The sequence below is a fragment of the Lepidochelys olivacea genome (genome assembly GCF_965140295.1).
Source record: "Lepidochelys olivacea isolate rLepOli2 genome assembly, chromosome: 7".
Classification (NCBI taxonomy): domain Eukaryota; kingdom Metazoa; phylum Chordata; order Testudines; family Cheloniidae; genus Lepidochelys; species Lepidochelys olivacea.
In genome coordinates this window covers 111,928,824-111,951,632 of record NC_140417.1, presented here as the reverse complement: position 1 = coordinate 111,951,632, position 22,809 = coordinate 111,928,824, and the positions used below count along the sequence as shown (strand labels likewise).

General features: G+C 39.1%; 1 protein-coding gene across 1 annotated transcript in view; it reads left to right on the top strand.

Annotated features, from left to right (window-relative positions):
• The window catches only part of CCDC172 (coiled-coil domain containing 172), a gene marked incomplete at its 3' end in the record, with an annotated part of 34,995 nt that overhangs the window by 8,285 nt on the left and 3,901 nt on the right, over positions 1-22,809 (top strand). Inside the window, exon 6 of the mRNA XM_084634895.1 lies at positions 2,550-2,652. Within this exon, the coding sequence (XP_084491021.1) occupies positions 2,550-2,652 (103 nt within the window). The remainder of the gene's footprint in view (positions 1-2,549; positions 2,653-22,809) is intronic.

The following is a 22,809-nucleotide window of genomic DNA, read 5'->3' as shown; positions in this document are numbered from 1 at the left end:
AACTTGATTTATGAAAGAACCAACAAAAGGTGACAAAGTAAAAGTTTTTATCCGTGTGCCGGTGGTGCATATCTGAAATAAAATAAAGCAGGAGCATCGGATAACTCAGGATAATCTGGGGTCTGAACCTGCTCTCACGGAAGTCAAAACAGTAGGTGTTACCATTGTCTTCTGTGGAAGCAGGATAGGGGCCATAAAAGACAAATTTGAGGCTTATAAATTTGAACCAGTGGTGTCACTCTCTTCCAGACTATTTTTATCATTTATGGATAGATTGATAGTAATTTAGTTATCTACCCTCTCCCTCATTTCCTTTCGCTTTTTGTCTTCGTTATTCCTTTCTCCAACCTCACCTTCCTTTTCACCTCTTCTCTCTTTATAATACTGAAACAATCTTTCTCCAAAGTACTTTGGTGTTTGAAATACAGCTCTGATCCATGTATACTGTAACACCTCTTGATAGCCTGTCATCTAGACTATTATATACTAGGATCTAGTAATAAAATGGGTTTATTTGTGTGACATTTCAAATAGAGCAGAGTTCAGTGGATCCAACTTTTGTCCCATTTTGTTTAACACTGCAGTCCATTCACCATCATAATTATTTACTGTACTACGGTAGTGCCTAGGAGAGCTAGTTATAGACTAAACGAAAAGGAGTACTAGTGGCACCTTAGAGACCAACCAATTTATTTGAGCATAAGCTTTTGTGAGCTACAGCTCACTTCATCGGATGCATTTAGTGGATGAAGTGAGCTGTAGCTCACGAAAGCTTATGCTCAAATAAATTGGTTAGTCTCTAAGGTGCCACTAGTACTCCTTTTCTTTTTGCGAATACAGACTAACACGGCTGCTACTCTGAAACCAGTCATAGACTAGGAGGCCACTGTGGTAAGTGCTGTGCAAACTCAGAACAAAGAGATGATGTCTGTCCCAAAGAACTTACCACATAAGAGTATTTGTATTCTGCCATGGGGAGGTGTGATTGAAGCATATACAGACAGATATGAAATCAAAGCTAGCTTGAGTAACAGCAGCAGCATTGGTGTCTGCACAAGCTACTCCTGCCTGCCAGAACCCTGCATACATCCTCGAGCAGTCACCGACCGTGCGGCTGCAACTTCACTACTACTGTTGCTCAAGCTATCGTTGATGAGTTTTAAGGAGGGTTTTGGAGGAAGATAATGATGTAGATTTCCCCCTCCCAACTGCGAGGAACTGCATGTAATAAGGAATGAAGGGCTTGTTTAAAAATTGTACAAGTTGGTGATGGCATCATGGGGCGACTGGAGGTGGGAGTCAACATCTCAATACCGACTGAGAGATAACTAGGGTGGAGATGGGCTATGAAGGGCCTTGAAAGTTAAGACAGGCACCTTATGTTTCATGTAATAGAGAAGGGGGAGCCAGAGGAGGGATGCAAAGACAGGAGTGATAGGGTCAAAGTGACGGGACAGAAAAATGATCTTGGCAGCAGCATTTGGAACGGAGACGAGCAGGGCAAGACTACATTTGTCGAGGCCAGAGAAAAATCTGAAAGAATCACCAAGATTTAGTCAGCCTGGACGTGAGGACCTACAAAGAGGGCCAAGTCAAAGATGATGCCCGTGACATAGGTCTGAGTGACAGGCAGGATGGCAATGTTGTCCACAATGATTGAGAAAAGAGGTATTAGGAAGGCTCGGAGGAATGGGCAGGAGATAAGAAGCTGAGTTTTAGACATGTTGATCTTAAGCTGATGACTAGACATCGGTGAGCAGATGTCAGAGAGACAGGCCAAGATTTTAGATTGGACAAAGGGAGATAGGCCTGGAGCCAAAAGATAGATCTGTGAGTCATCAACATAGAGATGGTTGAATTTGTGTTTACAGATGAGATTACTGTGTAGGTGTAGGTGAAATAAGGTGTAGACAGAGAAGAGAAAGTGACCAAGGACAGAGCCCTGTGACACCCCCACTGAAAGTTGAAGGGGTGAGGAAGAGGATCCTCTGAAGGACCAGTTAGAGAGTAGGAGGAAAATCAGGAGAGAAAAAAGTCATGGAAAGAAAAGGCGGACAAGATTTCAAGAAAAAAAAAACCAGCTGACTATGTTAAAGGCAGCTGACATGTCAAGGAGGATGAGGATGAAGTACCGGTTCTGAGATTTGGCCAAAATAGTATAATAAAGCCAATCTTTTATTTTTATTAAATCTACAAAGCTTTCGGTATAAAATAGAAATAACCAGAATGTATGTGTATTGTTTACATAATGCATATGTAATAGTAGTTGGGGAATTAGGGAAGAAATGCCATAAATGGTTCTTTCTGAGTTAAAATTTTAATGTACAGATACTATAAGCATCCTGCAGATTTTGCAATTGCTTGAAAGATTACAATTGTATGGTAACTACAACTGTAAAATATTTTAATTTCATGTACTGTGATCTAATATTTTCACCTTCATAGCAGTTTCCACAATAATTAGAATGTGTGAACTTATAAAATGCAGGCTATATGTGAATACAGATGATTAATATATATTAGTAAGGACATTGTTATTTTATTTTTAGATACTAAAGAACAACTACATGAAGCTGAAGACATTACAAAATGTTTAGAAGCAGAAAAAGTCAAAGTTAGTGAAAAGCCTCAGACTGACATTGAATGTTTAAGGTAATGACCATCAGTTGTGTAGTTTAGTTTTCAAACTTAAACTTTGCCTTTACGATTTTGGATCATTCCTGTAACATCATGGTAGCTACACTGGGCCTACTTTTAACTTTTTCTGCATACTATTCCCTTTGAAGTCTGAAAAAATAATTAGTGTGTGTTACAGAACAAATCCTGTTGCCCTTACTTATGACATCCAGTTAAGTCAAAGACTTTGCTCCTCGTTGTCTGGCTATACCAAAAAGAAGGACAGGAGACACTTGATATGGATTTAATCAGGCCACAACTTTATTATTAGATGTCTGGGACTACCCAGCAGATAAAAGTGTACAGTGCAGGCAACCACCTATTTATTCCGTAATTACCCAGGGGGCTTCCACCAGCTCCCCCTCTTTTTCCAGCCAGGTCCCTCAAGCACATCTTTTGCCAGAACCTTACCATAAACGCTCCCTCATAGACAGGTTAAGGTGGGCTATAAGAAAGGGGGGTTGGCTCCCTGCTGTTCCAACCATAGGAGCCCCAAACTCCCTGCCCCGTTCCATTCCTTTAACCAGCACTTCCTTTTTAAGTCCTTTACCAGGCCATTTATCTGCTCACTGGATGCCTTCCCTATCGAGTACCTGCACTGAACATCTGCCCCACACTTACAAAATAAGTTGTGACATATAGCCTACCACCTTTTCTGCTCACCATAATAGGCCTTCCCTGACACCCACTGTGGGGAAGGCGAAAACCCCCCCACTCCACTGAAGCCAATATGATGGTGAGGGAAAAATTCCTTCCCAGCCCCGGTAAAAAGCAGGGACTAGCACAATGCCCACAGCAGGTTCAAACTCCACCTGACCATCTCACGTCAAGGGGAGGGAGGGTGGGTGCTGCCTTACCTGCTGTGCTGTTTCAGCCTACAGAATGGAATGGTGATCCTTGTTCCTCTGCACCAGTTGTGCAGTGGTCTGAGGACACTGGAGTCACAAAAATTTAAATTTGATCTACTTTCCCTGATCACTGCCACCCTCCCCAAGTGCGATTGTCTTCGAATGAAGCTACTGTGGAGTCACGCCTCTGGTGCATAAAAGGTGCATCAGCATCCCTGTATGGCTGGTTCTCTCATGGACTAAGTAAAATGGAGGACCATGTACTCATTTTCTGCTCTATGTGAGTACTTGATCTTCCATCTTACTCACTTTCTGGAAAAAAAAAGGGACTTCCCGGTTCTGGAAATTGACATCTATCTTAGTTTGCCTAAATGTGACATTTACCCTTTTATGCAAATATAAATTCTGCAATATCTTTCAAGGAGAAACCATGACTTTTCAATACAAAAATATTGAAGACATGTTAATATAATGTTTTCTGAGCTTGATGAAATTGTCCTTGGGCGTAAGAACCCTTTAACAAAGCAAAGAAAGGACTTCTTTGTAGCAGAGCTCATCTGAAGTTTTCTTTTCCCCATAGAAATTTATGATGAAAATGAAGTAACATTTGTCATCATCAAAATCTTCCACGGAAATTTGACTTTTCAGCTGAAAACTGAAAGATTGCAGCTATACTCTTTCAATTAAAAACGTTTCCAGGAAAATTTTGCTTGTCAAAAACCCAATTTTCTGTTGAAAAACAGTTTTCATAGAAAATCAACCACAACCCTATTTCCTAACCCTTTCAACCCTTGAGAATTAATTAATTTGGAAAGCTACATACAGGGGCAAAAGACTTTTGTACAACATGTACACACCAGACACAATGTAAATAGTAATAGTATCTGCTGGTCCATAAGGGAATGTGTTAGACTTCATTCTTTTACATTATTAATTCCATGGTGATGCATTAGCTTTTCTGATGTATGGGGTTGTCATCTTCCTTCTAAATAATACACTTCTCAGAGTAATTTAGTGCTGTAACATCACTTAATATTCAACCTAGCATAATTAGTTTTCTTGGAAAATCTGTCTGCATTGAAAGTCAGGAACCACCAAGAATTAGAATTATGGACTCACTGAAAGACATTGTGCAAATCATTTAACCTGTGCCTCAGTTTCCCCATTTGTAAATAAGGGTAATAAGCAAATGAGGGGTCTTCTGAGGTTCAATCAATGTTTGTAAAGTGTTTGTAAGAACTTTGGATGGAAGGCACTATAGAAGATAAAATATATTAAATAGTCATGAATACTAATCAATGAAGCATCCTAAAGAAATCAAATCAACAAGAAATATGATAAGATTTGCTGGTTAATTGATCATAAAATAAAAATCTATGTTGCAATAAGTTTATATTAATTAGCTACTGGCTGCATAGTGTTTAGAAGATATATAAAGTACTACGACTACTAAAATAGTAACCGTTTGCTTTTCTATGACTTAGGAAATCCTTTAAAAAACCTACTACAGTTACATAAAATCTGTTTTAGCATTTCACACTTAAACGCCGCTCTGCGCAAAGTGAGTCCAAAGTTGTTTAAGATAGTTTGGCTTACATCTTCATCTTGGCTCTTTAGCATGTAGTTGCAACAACTTGGACTCATTACACGTTTACCAGTGTGTTTCTTACAACCCTGACATATTACAACTTAATTGGGCCAACTGAGCTAAGATAGAAAGGGAATCAAAGATGGTTTAATTTACATTCTATTAATATAAATATGGAGCCATAAGAGAGCAGTGTTGAAAGAAAAGCAACTAACAGGAGGGTGTTAAAGAGTAAATTACTTTAGCTTACGCTATTTTGGATTCACCCACTCACCTCTACATTTGGGCCTCTAAGAGGAAATACGGAAGGAGAAAAAAGAGTGGATGTTATAGCTCAAGTTATGAATTATTGGCTAAGTTGCTAATTATTAAGCTACCTTGATTACTTGCTTTCGATTCTATAGTTGCATGTTAAGAATGACTCTTTCTGGCTCTTCCTTCAAAATAAATAAGCTATTTTAGATTAACAACTCTCAACACTGAATGAAGGAAGCTTAATTTCAATACACCTGACACAAAGCTGACTCAGCAAGAAAATAAATGCACTTCCACATTAGTTGATGGGCTGACTAAAACCTGACATTTTGTTGTCATTGTTCAGTTTAGAAGAAAAATACTAATTAAAAACTTCTTGTCTTGGAAAAAATTTACTACAAAGGATTAGAAAAAGATTAACAAACTAAATGACTATTATATTTCTTAGTTCATTATTGAAATTTAACTTGTATATTCCTTCAAATGTTGATTTAGACAAAATCTGTTAAGTGTCATTCTGACACAGCTGTACTCTTTACAGGAGGTACACTATTTTTTTCCCCAAACACAGGCAGTCAAAAATTTCTGACCATTAATTCTGTATCATTTTCAAATGAAATATTTTATAAAGAGGTCATTGTCTTGATAAAGCCAATCCTACAAATCCTAGGCAGGCATGCCCTTGCACCTGCATGGAACCCTACTGAAGTCAAATGCCCCAAAAGTGTGTTTTTCAGGCATGTGAGTTCAGCCAAGTGAGCTTAACATGACTGAAAAGCTCTGTTAAGATACTAACATTTCTGAAGCAGTGTTATTTGCCTTCAAACTTGCTAGTCCACATCTTAGAGATTTTCAGTCATGTTAAGCTAATGTGATTTAACTAACATGATTGGGGGGGAAAAAAAAAAAAAAAACTTTTTTGGCCTTCAAGATAGGGCTTGAAAACAGGGTGCTGCCTATGCAGAATCCATTGTAGGAATGGAGCCTTTGTTTCTAAATAGTATTTAGAAACAATATTTAGTATACAAAGGATGATATTTTGACAAGAATAATGGGTAACATACGTAGATTTGCCTACAAAATGAAAGAATCAAAACATTTTTGTTTACCTTTTACAGACAGTGAAACCACACTACTCTGTAAATGGTAAAAATACAGATTTTTTAGTGCCTCATTAGAAAAGGGAAGAAAAGGAGACACAGACGGCATCAATAAACCTGATATATGTAGCTCCCAGTCTGTCCTCTAAGTCTGTTATTGTATCACATACTTAGGCCCAGCTCAAAAATCAATATTAAAAGTAGCTGGCAAAGGAAGAATCTTCATTACAATTAAGTATATATCTTAAAGTATATTACATTTCAGCTGAAAAGTATAGCAAGGTAATTCAAATTACAGTGACTCATCTTGGAGCTCAGCAAAATGCTCTGTAACATGTCGATGGTTTAATAAAATCTCTCCAAAATCCCTCCAATTATCACACACAGTCAGGAAAAAAACCCACTCATTGGTGATTCAGGCAGCTGATGGAGCTGCTGTAGATGAGCAGATGCTCCACAACATGCCTGAGATATAGGAACCAGCCACACGCAATTTAAATAAAAAGCACTGATGTGGTTATAGCAAAATAGTAGCTTCCAACACTTACAAGTTTTCCCAAAAAAGGCTGGAATTTCTCATGCTCAAAGATAAGTTTTGGGAAAATTTGTTAAATTTTTGTTAAAATTTCTTTTGGCTTTTTCTGAGATATTAGGAACACTGAAACAAAATAGTGTTCTCCAAATGCAGTATTTTCATGAATCCTCACCCATGGGTATGTGCCTCAAAGGAATGCCTCTGACTCAGAATTCAAAAATCATCAATACACATTGGGGGCAAGAGGCACTCAACTTCCTGTTGATTAGATACAACTACCAGAATTGCCAACAATAGTCTTTTCATTGTGCACCACCGATGGTAGTGGGTCTGTTGCCAGATGCTGCTGCTGCTACCGTCTGTTTACTCTTTATCTCCAATAAATAATATTTTTTCTGAGCCTTCAGAAACTGAAGCATGTATCATGTATGCGTTAAATTAGTTCCATCGTACACCTCAATCACCTCACCTGCACTCTGCCCATCAGTTAACCTCCACAGGAACTACTATGAATATTCAAAACCCTTCAGCAGCTTCTGGTGGACAAACAATTTACAGGTTTCAAGAAATGCCTTGAGTGTTGCTGGAAGATCTAGCTCACTGACTGGCAACACTCTTGGCCTAACATGCCTCAGAGTAAGAATTAACTGAAATTTTCCTGCTGAAGAACAATGTTTTATCAAAAATTAAGTTTTCTGTGGCAAAATATCTTTTGATTAAATATTTCATTTTTTCTATGTGAAATTTCAAAATGAAATTAAACAATTGTTTTTTCTTGAATTGAATTTTAGATTTGTTTAATTTTTTCAAAATCTAATAATTTTCAGTATTTTCAATTATTGCTTTTCCCATTTTCTCTCCCTTTTTTGCTACTGGAGGCAACAGAATGAACAAGTTTAGGGTTTTGGTTTGCTTTTTTTTTCTTCCACATTTTTTAAAATGTATTCTTTTTCCATTCTAAACTTTCCAAAATGTCCTCCACTTTGGAAAATTACATGCAGCAAAAGGAAAAATGAAACATTTATTTTGCTACTTAGTAACTTTTTCAAAGTGGATGAAGTTTTGAAGAGTCACAGAGTGGAAAAAGGAAAGTGAATGAGTGTGAGAAGACAAATCTGGACACTATTCCTAGTACTGCACTCAGTGGCAAAAAGGAGAAAAGAAAAGAAAATTCATACATTTTGAAAATTACAAAAAAAATTACAAAAAAATGCTGGTAAAGTGAAAAATTGTTCCATTTGAAAACTTTGCAATCAGAAACAACTTCAAAATTTGAAATATTGGTAACTGGCTTTCCAGTGAGCCATGCCTCAGCTGGCTTCAAAGATCTTCTCCAGAATTTCAGAGTAACAGCCGTGTTAGTCTGTATTCGCAAAAAGAAAAGGAGGAGTACTTGTGGCAACTTAGAAACTAACCAATTTATTTGAGCATGAGCTTTCGTGAGCTACAGCTCACTTCATCGGATGCATACCGTGGAAACTGCAGCAGACTTTATTTATACACAGAGAATATGAAACAATACCTCCTCCCACCCCACTGTCCTGCTGGTAATAGCTTATCTAAAGTGATCATCAGGTTGGGTCATTTCCAGCACAAATCCAGGTTTTCTCACCCTCCACCCCCCCACACAAATTCACTCTCCTGCTGGTGATAGTGCATCCAAAGTGATAACTCTTTACACAATGTGCATGATAATAAAGTTGGGCCATTTCCTGCACAAATCCAGGTTCTCTCACCCCCTCACCCCCCTCCCAAAAACCACACACACAAACTCACTCTCCTGCTGGTAATAGCCTAATTAATACTAAATTAATTGGATACTATTAATTTAGGCGTATTAATTTAGGCTTAAATAGAGACTGGGAGTGGCTAAGTCATTATGCAAGGTAGCCTATTTCCCCTTGTTTTTTCCTCCCCCCCCCCCCCGATGTTCTGGTTTAACTTGGATTTAAACTTGGAGAGTGGTCAGTTTGGATGAGCTATTACCAGCAGGAGAGTGAGTTTGTGTGTGTATGGGGGTGGGGGGGGTGTGAGAAAACCTGGATTTGTGCTGGAAATGGCCCACCTTGATTATCATGCACATTGTAGGGAGAGTGGTCACTTTGGATGAGCTATTACCAGCAGGATAGTGAGTTTGTGTGTGTGGTTTTTGGGAGGGGGGTGAGAGAACCTGGATTTGTGCAAGAAATGGCCCAACTTGATTATCATGCACATTGTGTAAAGAGTTGTCACTTTGGATGGGCTATCACCAGCAGGAGAGTGAATTTGTGTGGGGGGTGGAGGGTGAGAAAACCTGGATTTGTGCTGGAAATGACCCAACCTGATGATCACTTTAGATAAGCTATTACCAGCAGGACAGTGGGGTGGGAGGAGGTATTGTTTCATATTCTCTGTGTGTATATAAAGTCTGCTGCAGTTTCCACGGTATGCATCCGATGAAGTGAGCTGTAGCTCACGAAAGCTCATGCTCAAATAAATTGGTTAGTCTCTAAGGTGCCACAAGTACTCCTTTTCTTTCTTCTCCAGAATGTCATCCCAAATTGTTACCATTCTAGGGTGAATGCTTCACATGCCTGTCAGCTTCCCTGGAGTCTCTCAATGACTCTGATGCAAAATTGGCCTGATGGCCTTTAAGTAGACATCTTCATGACAAAAAGTCTAAAGTGACTGAAAATTGCTACAAACAATTTCAAAATGATTTTCATTCCAAGGGTTTTAAAAGAAAAACTTTAATTTTCTGGAAAAAAAAATTACCAAAAAATTTCAAAATGATTTTAAGTTTTTGGTTTTCATTTTAATTTTATTTATCCTCTTTCATTTTTATTTCCCGCCCCCATGTACACACTTTCTCCCCCTTTTCCCATTTTTCCACTGAAAAAAGGGAAAAGCAAAACAAAGGAGGGAAAAGCTAACAAAAATTGTTTTTATAAAAAAGACTGAAAATGTCAAAACAAGAATATTTTTATTTAAAAAACGATATATAACACTCCAATAACTTCCTGGTGTCACTCACAGATCATTACAACTAGTATGTTGCATGCCTCATAGAGTGACCACTATTCTGCTGGATATATCATCAGGTAAAAAAACAAGAGCATGCCTTTGCTCCTACCCCAAAATTACTTACAACTCATGCACAGAAGTCTCTCTCTTTCTCTCCGAAGTGCCTTCTCTGCTTCAAAGCAGCCTCAAAAAAATCAACAGTCTCAATGAATTGGATGCATATTCAAGGCAACAGTTAGAGTAAAACTGAGCTTTTTCAAAGGGGAGTTGCCTTTAAATCATGAGATACCTAGAATGGGTGATTAAAATGGGTATCTGCTACCTATAGTTTGCATTTAACTCTCAGATGCCAAATACTCCGCTCCTCATGTTTCTCAAACATGAAATCCTAACTCAGAGTTAAGTAGAGAGGGGCCTCTAACTGGTACTAATACATTCTTGAGTTCAGGGTTTGCCTCTGTTATATTCTATTTAATTATTTACCATGGTTATTATTATTTAACTTGTTTTACACTTTTACTTTAGAACTGTGTGTTGCCACACATCAAACAGGCTAAAAGGATTTTTAATTAAAAGGTGATTCTGAGAAGGCTGGGGCAGTTTCTAATTGAAACCAGTCCATTATATAAGAGAATGTAGAGGATAAATTATGTCTTTGAAGCTTGAAATTCCATACTATTTAAGAAGCCTGGAAACAGAAACAAAATGCACAGTCAGTTTACATTATTTAATAGTTTGGGGCTTTGTTTACTTACCTAATTAGAAAAGAACTAGTACTGCTTCTTATGCTTCATATTACAGGAAAAGAAACCTCATTACTGAAACCATGAAGGAGCAAATGATGCCTTCTTTCACATAATTCATACAAGAAATATGTCCACTAGAGCTGAACAAATGCTTCATATTAATAGTGGATTGCCTAAGGCCTGATTCTGGTGGTTTTGAGAAAATATTTGCAATTAAATTTTATGTTAAATTTTATAAGCAGGAAATATCAATCTCTGGAGTAATATGTGATGCAAAATGGGTTTCTTTAATGAAAATCTGCTCATTGATTTCCGAACACTTTTTTATGGCACTGCCCAGTAAGGCTATTATAGTTAGAATTGTGTCATGGTTTCCATTATGAACCCCAATTTCTGGGGTTTATAATTCAGATATAAAATTTGCTATAGGGTAAATGTTGACATCTAAAGTCTGCTTGGGAGCAATTTTCTTTATGCAAGTAGAAACATAGGAAATTTGGATTGAAACAACCATTGATTCATCTATGATTTCCTCTGCCTTTCAGCAGGTATAACCATAAATGCTATCAGTCCCCAGATACTTATCCATTTCAGCTTTGAAGTCTGAGGTTTGTAGCTTTAACCACTCCCTTCCTTAAAAAGAGACCCCAATAGGAGTTATGAAGGATTATTTAGGTATTGGGAAGAAATGTGCCCCTCAGACAGGCAGCAACTTAACTGAAATTAAACATTTGTTAAATATTGTGTTAGTATGTGACAAACTCTTTCACCTAGCCCAGAGTTTAACCAATGGTATATTAAATTACATTAATAATCTTGATGTATTTATACTGTAATTCTTAAATCTGTGATTGTTTCTATTTGTGCAGTGCCTTAAATACATTGCCTGGGAGCTTTATAAATACTATGAGCCAAATCCTTGGTAGGTGTAATCTGTTATAGCTCCATTAAAATCAACTACTCAACAAGCCTTGGAGAGGAAAAGCCCATCCCGCAAACTTCTCCTTAATTCATGTCCATGAGTTGGACTATTATCCTGCAATGAGAAAAGTTATGTTGTTTATGGTCAAATTCACCAACATGCCAAAGGCCAGCACAAAGCCAACATGTCATTTAAGACCCAGTTAAGACACTCAAATTACCCGGGATGTAAGTGGTGCTTAGGCCTTCTGCAGGCTCTGTGAACAGCGGTGAATTTCACCCTTGTCTGACCACTGAATATTTATCTTTCAAACACTATTTCCCTCATGTAATATTTCTTAAGATTTGTCATAGGGTATTCCAGTCATACCTAAATTACATTTTGTAACCATTCTCCAGACATTTTCTAAGAATTTAATATATTTTTAAAGATAACTGGATGGATACTGCTCACATATTCTGTCCTAATTAGTACTTTATATACAATGGAACCAGCACTTAGATTCTCAAGTGACAGGCACGTAACCTATCTAATCTGAGGTAAGGTATTTCTATCTCTTTTGATTTACATCTTGAGTAGCCTTGCTGAAGTCAGTGTGGCTAGTCACTTAGGGTACCTCTACACTGCAACTGGGTGCGAGCCTCCAAACTCGGGTAGACAGCCTTGACCTAGCAGTGTAAACATTGTAGCTTGTGCTCTGAAGCCTAGGGGGACAGGTAAACATGAGAGCCCAACCTGCAGTGTCCACACTGCTATTTTTATTTGCTAGCTCAAGCCCCACTAGTATTAATTTGTCTTCCTGGTGATGGGAGGTTCACTCCTGGCAGTAGTGTATAGACATACTCTTAGGGCCTGATCCAACTCCCATTTACTCCAGTGGGCATTAGATTGGATCCTCAATAAGGTACCACTCAATGTGAGGAAAAGCCTGCAGAATCAGGTGCTCAGTGAGACTGAGTTGGTGATCGCTTTTTGATGATTTTCAGCATAAAATAAAACAACTGAATTGTTTTGTGTAGCGCTTACACAAATTCAGGTGAGTAAAGACGACATACTTGAAGGGGGATAATAGAATTTTATATAAATATTGGCTTATTTGGAAAGTAAGTGGTTAACCTAATAATTCTCTGAATACTCATCTACATTATTGGAGCAAGAATCTTGTGGCCCAACTTTATATTTTATTTTCTTTGTTTTTAAAGAACTGTTGTCATTATGCTGGGGGAGGGGGAAATGTCCTATTATGCCTTGTTCTGGTGAGAAGTACGCCTTACTTCTAAAAGTGACTGAGAATGTCAGGATAATATATTTCCATAGATTTGCACATCTAATTTGACAGTGAAAAGATTGGTATGAAGGTCCTTCTGATCTGATTACTAAAATGAGAAAGCTAAATCTACTTCCAGGTTAAGCATTATTTTGAATATTTCCATTGTCTCTGTATTCTTTCTGGTAAAACTTCATCATTTATTCACTAACTCAGGCGTCTCCACAGCATTGATTGTGTAGCCTATAACCTAACAGACATCTCCTGTTTTGTGAGTATAATATTCCTGGCACATACTGTAATTATTTAGTTTCTAAATAAGAAAGAAGGAAGACTTGAAAGCAGAATCAATTGATTAATGTAAAATTAACCTCTCCGTTTGAATGAGAATGACTTACCACTGCCCCCCAAACTCTGAGAAATGTAAATGTCTCCACCTGACTATTTAAAAGTTTTAGAAAAACTTTTAAAATAAAATGCATAAGTAATTATTTAATTAGTGCTTGACAGTTTTAAAGCACTTCACAGATAGCAATTAGTTAATTCTCATAATAGCTCCGAGAGGCAGATAAGCAAATATGGGTGAAATTATTGCTTGGGTCTCAGTTATTTTACCCTCAGTACTGGTGCCACAAAGCGAGTTGGGACTCCTCACATGAATCACAGCCATGGTATCATTTGTAGCTCAAGACCTGCACCCAGACTATCAGACACATCAATTTCACCTGACTCCAGAAGACAAGAATAGCAGTGTTCACTTTGAAAGCAATCAGTGCCTGCCTATTCCCATGTTAAACAAACTATGCTTTTGTTTTTATTAAACAAATTAGGCTTTTAATATCAAGCTAACAGAGGAAAATACAGAAAGTAATAAATTAGGAGCAAAGACAATGAAGTTACTCTCAGTGGTTTGAGCATTGGCCTGCTAAACCCAGGGTTGTGAGTTCAATCCTTGAGGAGGCCGTTTGGGATCTGGGGCAAAAATTGGGGATTGGTCCTGCTTTGAGCAGGTGGTTGGACTAGATGACCTCCTGAGGTCCCTTCCAACCCTAATATGATTTTCTATGATTCTATGAGGAATAGCCTCAGTTAAATGGGCCAGAGTTGTAGACAAATCTTTAGGGGGGAGGAATAGCTCAGTGGTTTGAGAATTGGCCTGCTAAACCCCGGGGTTGTGAGTTCAATCCTTGAGGGGGCCCATTGAGGGATCTGGGGCAAAAATTGGGGATTGGGGGTCCTGCTTTGAGCAGGGGGTTGGACTAGATGACCTCCTGAGGTCCCTTCCAACCCGGATATTCTACGAAATCAATGTAACCAAGATCAGAATCTGAGGCTTAGACCTTTAAATGTACCACTTCTCCCTTCTAAAGGATCTGTGAGCTATACATTACATTTTATTACAGTGCAGTACATATTACCTCTTAGAGCAGTGCCTCCCAAACTCTGAGCCTTGGCTCTCAAAAGGAGCCTTGAAGGATTCACGGGGAAGCCATAAGTGTTTATGGGAAAAAAAATAGTAGATATGCCCATTTTATTTTCTAATTAAGAGACTATTAAACTGAGTTTAAAAATTTCCTGTACCTTATCTATGGTTCTGTAGCGTATGCTGCTGCTCCCACTGAGGCTGGGAGCTCCTGTGCCCTCTGCTCCTTCAGGAGGCCTTCAGCAGAGAGACTTCCTCCTGGGGGAAGCGTTCAGCAGGAAGTCTCTGCTGAAGGCCTCTTGCTGGAGTGGTAGGCAAAGAGACTTCCAGTGCCTGCAGCAGCACCAGCACTACCAGATGGTGAAAGAGGGCTGAGGAAGAACCCAGCCAACTCCCAAGAGGAGGAGAAGGGTGGTAGTGGTCGGGGACTTCCTCCTAAGCGGGACAGAGTCACCATCTGCCATCCAGACCGGGAATCCTGAGAAGCGTGCTGCTTGCCTGAAGCTAGAATTCAGGATGTGACTGAAAGTCTGCCAAGACTCATCAAGCACTGGGACCTCTACCCCTTCCTGCTTATGCAAATGGGCACCAACAATACTGCCAAGAATGACCTGGAGCAGATCAGTACAGACTATGTGGGCTCTGGGAAAAAGGATCAATGAATTTGGAGTGCAAGTTGTGTTCTCGTTCCTCCTCCATATTGAAAGAAAAGGCCCAGGAAAGGATCGACGAATCGTGGAAGTCAATGCTCGGCTACGCAGGTGGTGTTGGCAAGAGGGCTTTAGCTTCTTTGACAACAAGCTGATGTTCCAGGAAAGAGGATTACCATGCTGGGATGGGCTCCATCTATCAAATACTGGGAAAAGCATCTTTGGATATTGTCTGGTTAACCTGATGAGAGCTTTAAACTAGGTCCTATCAGGGATGGTGACAAAAATCTGTCCGATGAGGATCTAGGCTCAAGTAAAAAAGAAAAGGGGAAGGGGCTAATTTCTGGAGAAGAGACTAGAAATCACAACTGCGTTAAAAAGGCAAAAAGAAAAGCAACAGGGCAGTCTGCAAAATATCTTCGACGCCTATATACAAATACAAGGAGTATGGAGAACATGGTATATGAAGAAGATTATGACTTAATGGGCATTACAGACACTGTGGGGACAACTCCCATGATTAGAGTACCAGCACTGAGGGAGATAGCTTGTTCCTAAAGGATAGGTTTGGGAATAAAAGGAGTAGAGTGTTGCGCTGTACATCAAGAATGTATACACTTGCTCCAAGCCTCAAGGGGAAGTGAGAGACAGACCTACAAAGTCTCTGGGTGAAGATAACAAGGGAAAAGAACAGTAGCAATGTTATGGTGGGGGTCTATTATAGGCCACAAAGTCAGGTGAATGAGTCATTCTACAAGCAGGTAACAAGATTAGCTAACACACGAGTTAGTATTAATGGGGGATTTTAACGTCCCCGAGATCTGCTGGAAGACTATTACAGCAAAACATTATACGTCCTGCAAATTCTTACCATGGGTAGAGGACAGTTTTCCGATTCAGAAAGTTGAGGAAACAACTAGGGGGTCAACCATTTTGGATCCGGTTTTGACAAACAGGAATGAATTAGTAGCGAATATGAAGGTGGTTGGGAACTTGGGAGGTAGTGATCATGATCTGATAGAATTCAAGATCCTATGGAAAGGAGGACATGAGAACAGCAAAACAAAGACACTGGACTTCAGAAAGGCAGATTTCAACTGACTCAGAGAAATAGTAGGCAAGGTCCCATGGAAAGGCCAATTAGGAAGACAAGGAGTCAAAGGGGGCTGTCTCAACATCAAGCTATTCTGATGCAGAGGAAGGATAAAAAGAGCCACTGGCTGCACAAGGAGCTTTTCAGCTATCTAAAAATCAAAAGTGATACATACAGGAAATGGAAGAAGGGGCACGTCACCAAGGAAGTATACATGGGAATAGCGTGAGCACATAGGGACAAAATCAGGAAAGCCAAGGCAAAGAATGAGTCACAGCTGGCAAGAAATTCTAGAGACAACAACAAGAAGGGGCTCTCAAAATATACCAGGCAAAAAAGAAAGACCAAGGACAGTGTGGGTCCGCTGCTCAGTGCAGAAGGTGAGCTGGTAATGGAAGATGATAGGAGACATAGCTGCTCAGTGCCTACTTTGCTTCAGTCTTCTCACAAAAAATAACATATGACTGGACGACAAGTGAAGTTACCATAGACAAAGGGGAAAGGATGCAGATTGAGATAAGTAAAGAGATCTTCTGACCAATCTGAATGAATTCAAATCAGCGGGGCAGGATGCTATTCACCTGAGGGTACTGAAGGAATTCGCTGAAGAAATCTCAGAGCCACTGGCAATAATCTTTACAAACTCATGGATGACAGCAGAGGTCCTGGAAGAGTGAAGAAGGGCTAATGTAATGCCCCATCTTTAGAAAGGGGATAAAAGAGGAGCTGGGGAACTACAGACCAGGCAGTCTGACTTCAATACCTGGGAAGCTACTAGAGCAATCTATAAAACATTCAATTTGTGAATACGTGGAAGATGAAGCAGCAGCCAGCATGGATCAACCAGGAACAAATCAGGCGAAACCAGGCTGATTTCCTTCTTTGACAGGCTAACTGATTTGGTGGATGGGGAAAATGCGGTGGACATAATAGACCTGGACTTCAGCAAGGCTTTTTACAGAGTCCCACATGACATTCTGATAAGTAAGCTGGAGAAATGCAGGCTCGGTGGAACTACCATTAAATGAATACATAATTGGTTAAACAACCTCAAACAAAGAGTAACTATTACTGGAATTATGTCAGATTGGAGGAAGGTCTCAAGTGGGGTTCCACAGGGATCTGTTCTGGGTCCAGTGTTGTTTAACATCTTTATTAGTGACCTGGATGTAGGTAGAAAGAGCATATGTCAAGGTTCCTCCCCCACTCTGAACTCTAGGGTACAGATGTGGGGACCTGCATGAAAAACCTCCTAAGCTTATCTTTACCAGCTTAGGTCAAAACTTCCCCAAGGTACAAAATATTACACCCGTTGTCCTTGGACTGGCCGCTACCACCACCAAACTAATACTGGTTACTGGGGAAGAGCTGTTTGGACGCATCTTTCCCCCCCAAATACTTCCCAAAACCTTGCACCCCACTTCCTGGACAAGGTTTGGTAAAAAGCCTCACCAATTTGCCTAGGTGACTACAGACCCAGACCCTTGGATCTTGGATCTTAAGAACAATGAACAATCCTCCCAACACTTGCACCCCCCCTTTCCTGGGAAATGTTGGATAAAAAGCCTCACCAATTTGCATAGGTGACCACAGACCCAAACCCTTGGATCTGAGAACAATGAAAAAGCATTCAGTTTTTTACAAGAAGACTTTTAATAAAAAATAGAAGTAAATAGAAATAAAGAAATCCCCCCCTGTAAAATCAGGATGGTAGATATCTTACAGGGTAATTAGATTCAAAAACATAGAGAACCCCTCTAGGCAAAACCTTAAGTTACAAAAAAGATACACAGACAGAAATAGTTATTCTATTCAGCACAATTCTTTTCTCAGCCATTTAAAGAAATCATAATCTAACACATACCTAGCTAGATTACTTACTAAAAGTTCTAAGGCTCCATTCCTGGTCTATCCCTGGCAGAAACCAGCATACAGACAGACACAGACCCTTTGTTTCTCTCCCTCCTCCCAGCTTTTGAAAGTATCTTGTCTCCTCATTGGTCATTTTGGTCAGGTGCCAGCGAGGTTACCTTTAGCTTCTTAACCCTTTACAGGTGAGAGGAGCTTTCCCCTGGCCAGGAGGGATTTCAAAGGGGTTTACCCTTCCCTTTATATTTATGACAGCATACTTATCAAGTTTGCAGATGACACAAAACTAGAGGGGGTTGCCAATACTTTGAAGAATAGAGTTAAAATTCAGAGGGATCTTGATAAGCTGGGCTATAGACAACAAAATGAAATTCAACAAAGACAAATGTAAAGTGCTACACATAGGGAAGAAAAAAACAAAATGGTGGAAAACTGGCTTGGTAGCAGCACTGCTGAGAAGGATCTGGGAGTTGTGGTGGATCACAACCTCACATGAGTCAGTAGTGTGATGCTGTTGCAAAAAAAGCAAATGTAAGTTTAGGTTGCATTAACAGAGGCATAGCATGCAAGTCACAGGAGGTGACAGTATCACTCTACTCGCTACTGGTTAGGCCTCAGCTCTGGTCACCAATATATGTAGAAAGGATGTAGAGAAACTGGAAAGAATCCAGAGGTGAGCAACAAAGATGATCAAAGAGAAGGAATGCAAGCCATATGAGCAAAGGCTGAAGGAACTGGGTATGTTTAGTTTGGAAAAGAAGAGACATGGTGGGATAAGATAGTGGTCTTCAGATACTTGAAAAATTGCCATAAAATAGATTGAGAAAAGTTGTTGTCTTTTGCCATAGAGGGCAGGCCAAGAGGCAGTGGGTTCAATCTACAGCATAGCAAATTTAGATTAAATCTCAGGAAAAACTTCCTAACTGTAAGAACAGTAGGACAAAGGAACAGACTCCCTCACGAAGTTGTGGAAGCTTATTCACTGGAGATTTTCAAAGGAGGCTGGATAGCCATCTGTCTTGGTTGGTTTAGACACAACAAATCCTGCATTTTGGGAGGGGGTTAGACTAGATGACCTTTGTGGTCCTTTCTAACCCTATGGTTCTATAATTGAAGTGCATCTTATCCTTATAATGGAATGATTTTTATCGAGTATGAATCCTACATGTAGCAAATGTTTGGCTGAAGATGATGATTATTTTAATAAATTTAAACTGAAAAAGGAAGAAAAGTAGATAATATGATGACAGTTACAGTATGTTTGGATTTTTGTGTCTTGATATTACTGTGGAAAGTCCACAGACACAATGTGTAATTTGTTTTCAAGTGTTAATAAATGAAAATCTGAGGTCAGAGAAAATACAGAGACATTTAGAAAATAAATACCTGGAATTTGTACACAAGAGCCACAATTTTTTTCTTTTGGAAACAAGAAGAATGAAAGTGTTTAAAAAAAAATTGTGCCTAAAGAAGCAATCATTCCTCAAAAAGCCTTAGAAGCATCTTACGTTGTAGCCAAGTGAATTGCAAAATGCAAAACAAGCACACACTGTTGGCAAGAGCCTTTTTCTTCCAGCAGCCACAGATGTGTAGAATTATGATTGGGGAACAAACAGCCATGGCATTGAAAACCATTCCGATGTCAAATAATTCTACCCCTTGGCACACTGATGATCGCACAGAAAACGGCCAAGACCAGTTGTAAGTACAAGTTAAGAACCCACAAACATAGCCAACATAGTTCAGCTTCTGCGTTATATGAAATTTGTCACAGCAGGTACAATAATTGAACTTTCATTTTGCAAAAAAGCCCAACTCAAACAACAAGTGAGAAAATATGCAAGATCAGTGATAAATTCATAGTGGATGACGATCTTAAATCAGGCTGTGTGCGGAGGAGGCTGTGTGGGGAGGAGGCTGCAGCCATGACTGGAAAGAATAGGGATTTTGCAGCATGATTAAAGAAAGTGACACCAGCATCAATTTGGACATTCTGTATGATTCATCACCAAGCTTTGGCATTGAAGAATTTGCAGACTGAAGTATATAAGGCTCTCAATATGGTTATTAAAATTGTTAATTTTATAAAATCCTGGGCAGTGATCACCAGGGATCCTAGACATCCGTCTGCCATGGAAAAACATAGAATTTGCATTTTTTGCAGAGAATCTTTAGTTTTTACATTTTGTGAAAAAATAAAAACACATACAGTAGTACCTCATTTAGCTGAGCCGCCATTATCCGGCTCTCCATATTAAACACCCTGGGGCTGATGGCGGGAGCCCTGCTATCCCGGGGCTCAGCTGTCAGCCCCAGCTTGGTTAATACGGAGAGCCAGATAATGGAGGCTCAGACAAACAGAGTTCTACTGTATCAATAACATTGTGTTCAACTGATACCTATATATATTGTGGCTAGGGAAACTGAAATTCAATATTTAATTTTAATCACAGAAAAAACGTGGATTTTTATGTTTCTTATGGAGATTTTTTTTAAAAAAATCACAGAAAACTAGAGTGTTTGGTGATCACACACTCTTTTAGTATGTTTTGTGAACAGATGGGCACTGACCACATTCAAGTTTTGTTTCATAGCAAAGTCAGGTGGTTTTGAATTGTGTGATGAAATCAGAATTTTCCTCCTTGGGGAAAACAGACCTTGCAGATTACATATGTAATTGGACTTTTTTATTACATTGGGTTAGCCAGTGGACATATTAGCAAATTGAATGCACTGAACCTAACACTTCAAGGTAGGCATGCAAATATACTAAATATGAAAGAGAAAATCTGGGGATTAATGAAGAAAGTTTGTCTTTGAAGATGCCACATTGAAAAGGGAGTTAGCGAGAGGTTTCCAATATTATCAGACTTTTAAAAAGAACAAAGTGAAAGTAATCGAAATGGAATTAACGACCCAATATTAACTCATTTGTCTGGACTGTATTCCCACTTTGATGAATATTTTCCTGAAGTTGAACACGACTCTCCAGATCGATTGCATTTGAAAGCCATTCTTGGTAACAGCTGACTCACTTCTAACCTTAGATATCTCAGCTCAAGAAAATCACTTAGAATTGTCGAGTGTTAAAAACTGTCGTCAAATTTTCAAATCTGACAAATCAGGAATTCTGGATTTCTGTTAGGGGAGAGTACAAAGAACTCAGTGATAAAGCTATGAAAGTGCTGCTTCCATTTGGTTTAAGTTATTTCTGTGTGTCTGCGTTTTCAGCAGTTGTTTCCAGGAAAACTAAACACAGAAATCATTTAAACTTGGAAAACAACTAATACCTGGCACTATCAGAGATTCAACCAAGCATTGCGCAACTATGCAGTTCAGAACAGCCTGTTTTTTCCACTAAAATGTTAGGCTCTGTCCAAAGACACCATGAAAAAAACCTCCATAGTTTCAAATTATAGGTTTAAAAACCCAGATTAGATTAGATTATATAATTAAACAAACTGTGTATAGTTAAAGTCACAAACACCATCCAAACTCTAGAGTCCATCTTGATTCTAGTATCCTGTGTCAAGAAAAAAAAAAAGAAAAACAAAAGGCACTTGATATAGGGAGCCACCAAATTTTAAAATATCTGTAAGGGAACTGCAGTACTAAAAAGTTTGTGGACCACAGCTGTAGACCATCTTTAAAACTCTCTTTTATATCTTCCTTTTCTGTCAGAACACATGTATGTATGCAGTTCGTTTCCAAAGAAATGCTTCTGTAAGCTTCTGTAACCCTTCTCTAAACAGAGAGACCTCACACATCATATACAGCTCAAATTTATCCCTTTCTGCAGTTTGCCTTTTTTGGTACCTTAATGGGGAAAAATGAAACAAACTTCAGTCTCTGTTATTAAATCCATCCATTCTAACTCTGTGTCCCAAATAAGCTAATTCTATCAACTCAAGGTTACACTTTTTCTTTCACGGTTAGCAAAGCCATTTTTATGAGAAGCATCACTGCCGCATGTGGAAGAGATGCTCTGCCCATGTTAGGCTGGCTAAAGAAACATCATCTATATATACATAGTAGGCTAATTCACCAATATCCTCTAACACCCAATATATGAAACACTTAAAGGTTATCAGTTTCTCTCTTTCAACATCAGCAGTGCGCAAGGCTACTGCTGTAAGGGACTAGCTGGCATATTTCACTAGCACCAGGAGATACCTCTTGCCTTTTTGTCTGCCTATATAGTAGACTCAAAATATCCATCATGACCCTTTGATATTGTTCTTCTGTTATAGGAAGTGGACTTAACCGAACTTTGCAGTTCTCTTCTGTTTCTCTACCTGCTAGCACCCATAACAGGGCTTACAGTATAATTTTACGCTTCATGTACATCAGGCCACTAAAAGTTTGGGATTAGCTTATCTCTTGGTCCATTAAGTGTCTAACTAAGTAAATATAATGGGTGATGCACAGTAGTTTGGACTGGTACCTTTGACAGGACTAATTGCCTGCTTATTTCCTAAACTTTAATATTCCCCATGGGAACCCACCCCCTTTAGAGAGGATTATTCACTTGTGAATAGCTCTCTTTGCTTCTGTGAGAGCTGCACAGACTCTAGTTATCTGATGAACAGTGCATCTGTTGTTCTGGTCATGGCCTCTTAGGCCACTCTGGAGACAGTATTAGGTAAGTCAAATCCCTCTCAATGGCTCCATCCAGTCTACAGGAATATTTGGAGCGGACATTTCCTCTGAATCAGGATCAGCCACAATTCAGAATTTTGTTGACAAGAATCTGCTTTATTAACTGCTTCTGTGCCAGAGGTTAACTCAGTCACAGGTTCTGTGTTTGTAGGGGCTGCCTTTTGAGCTTGATGCT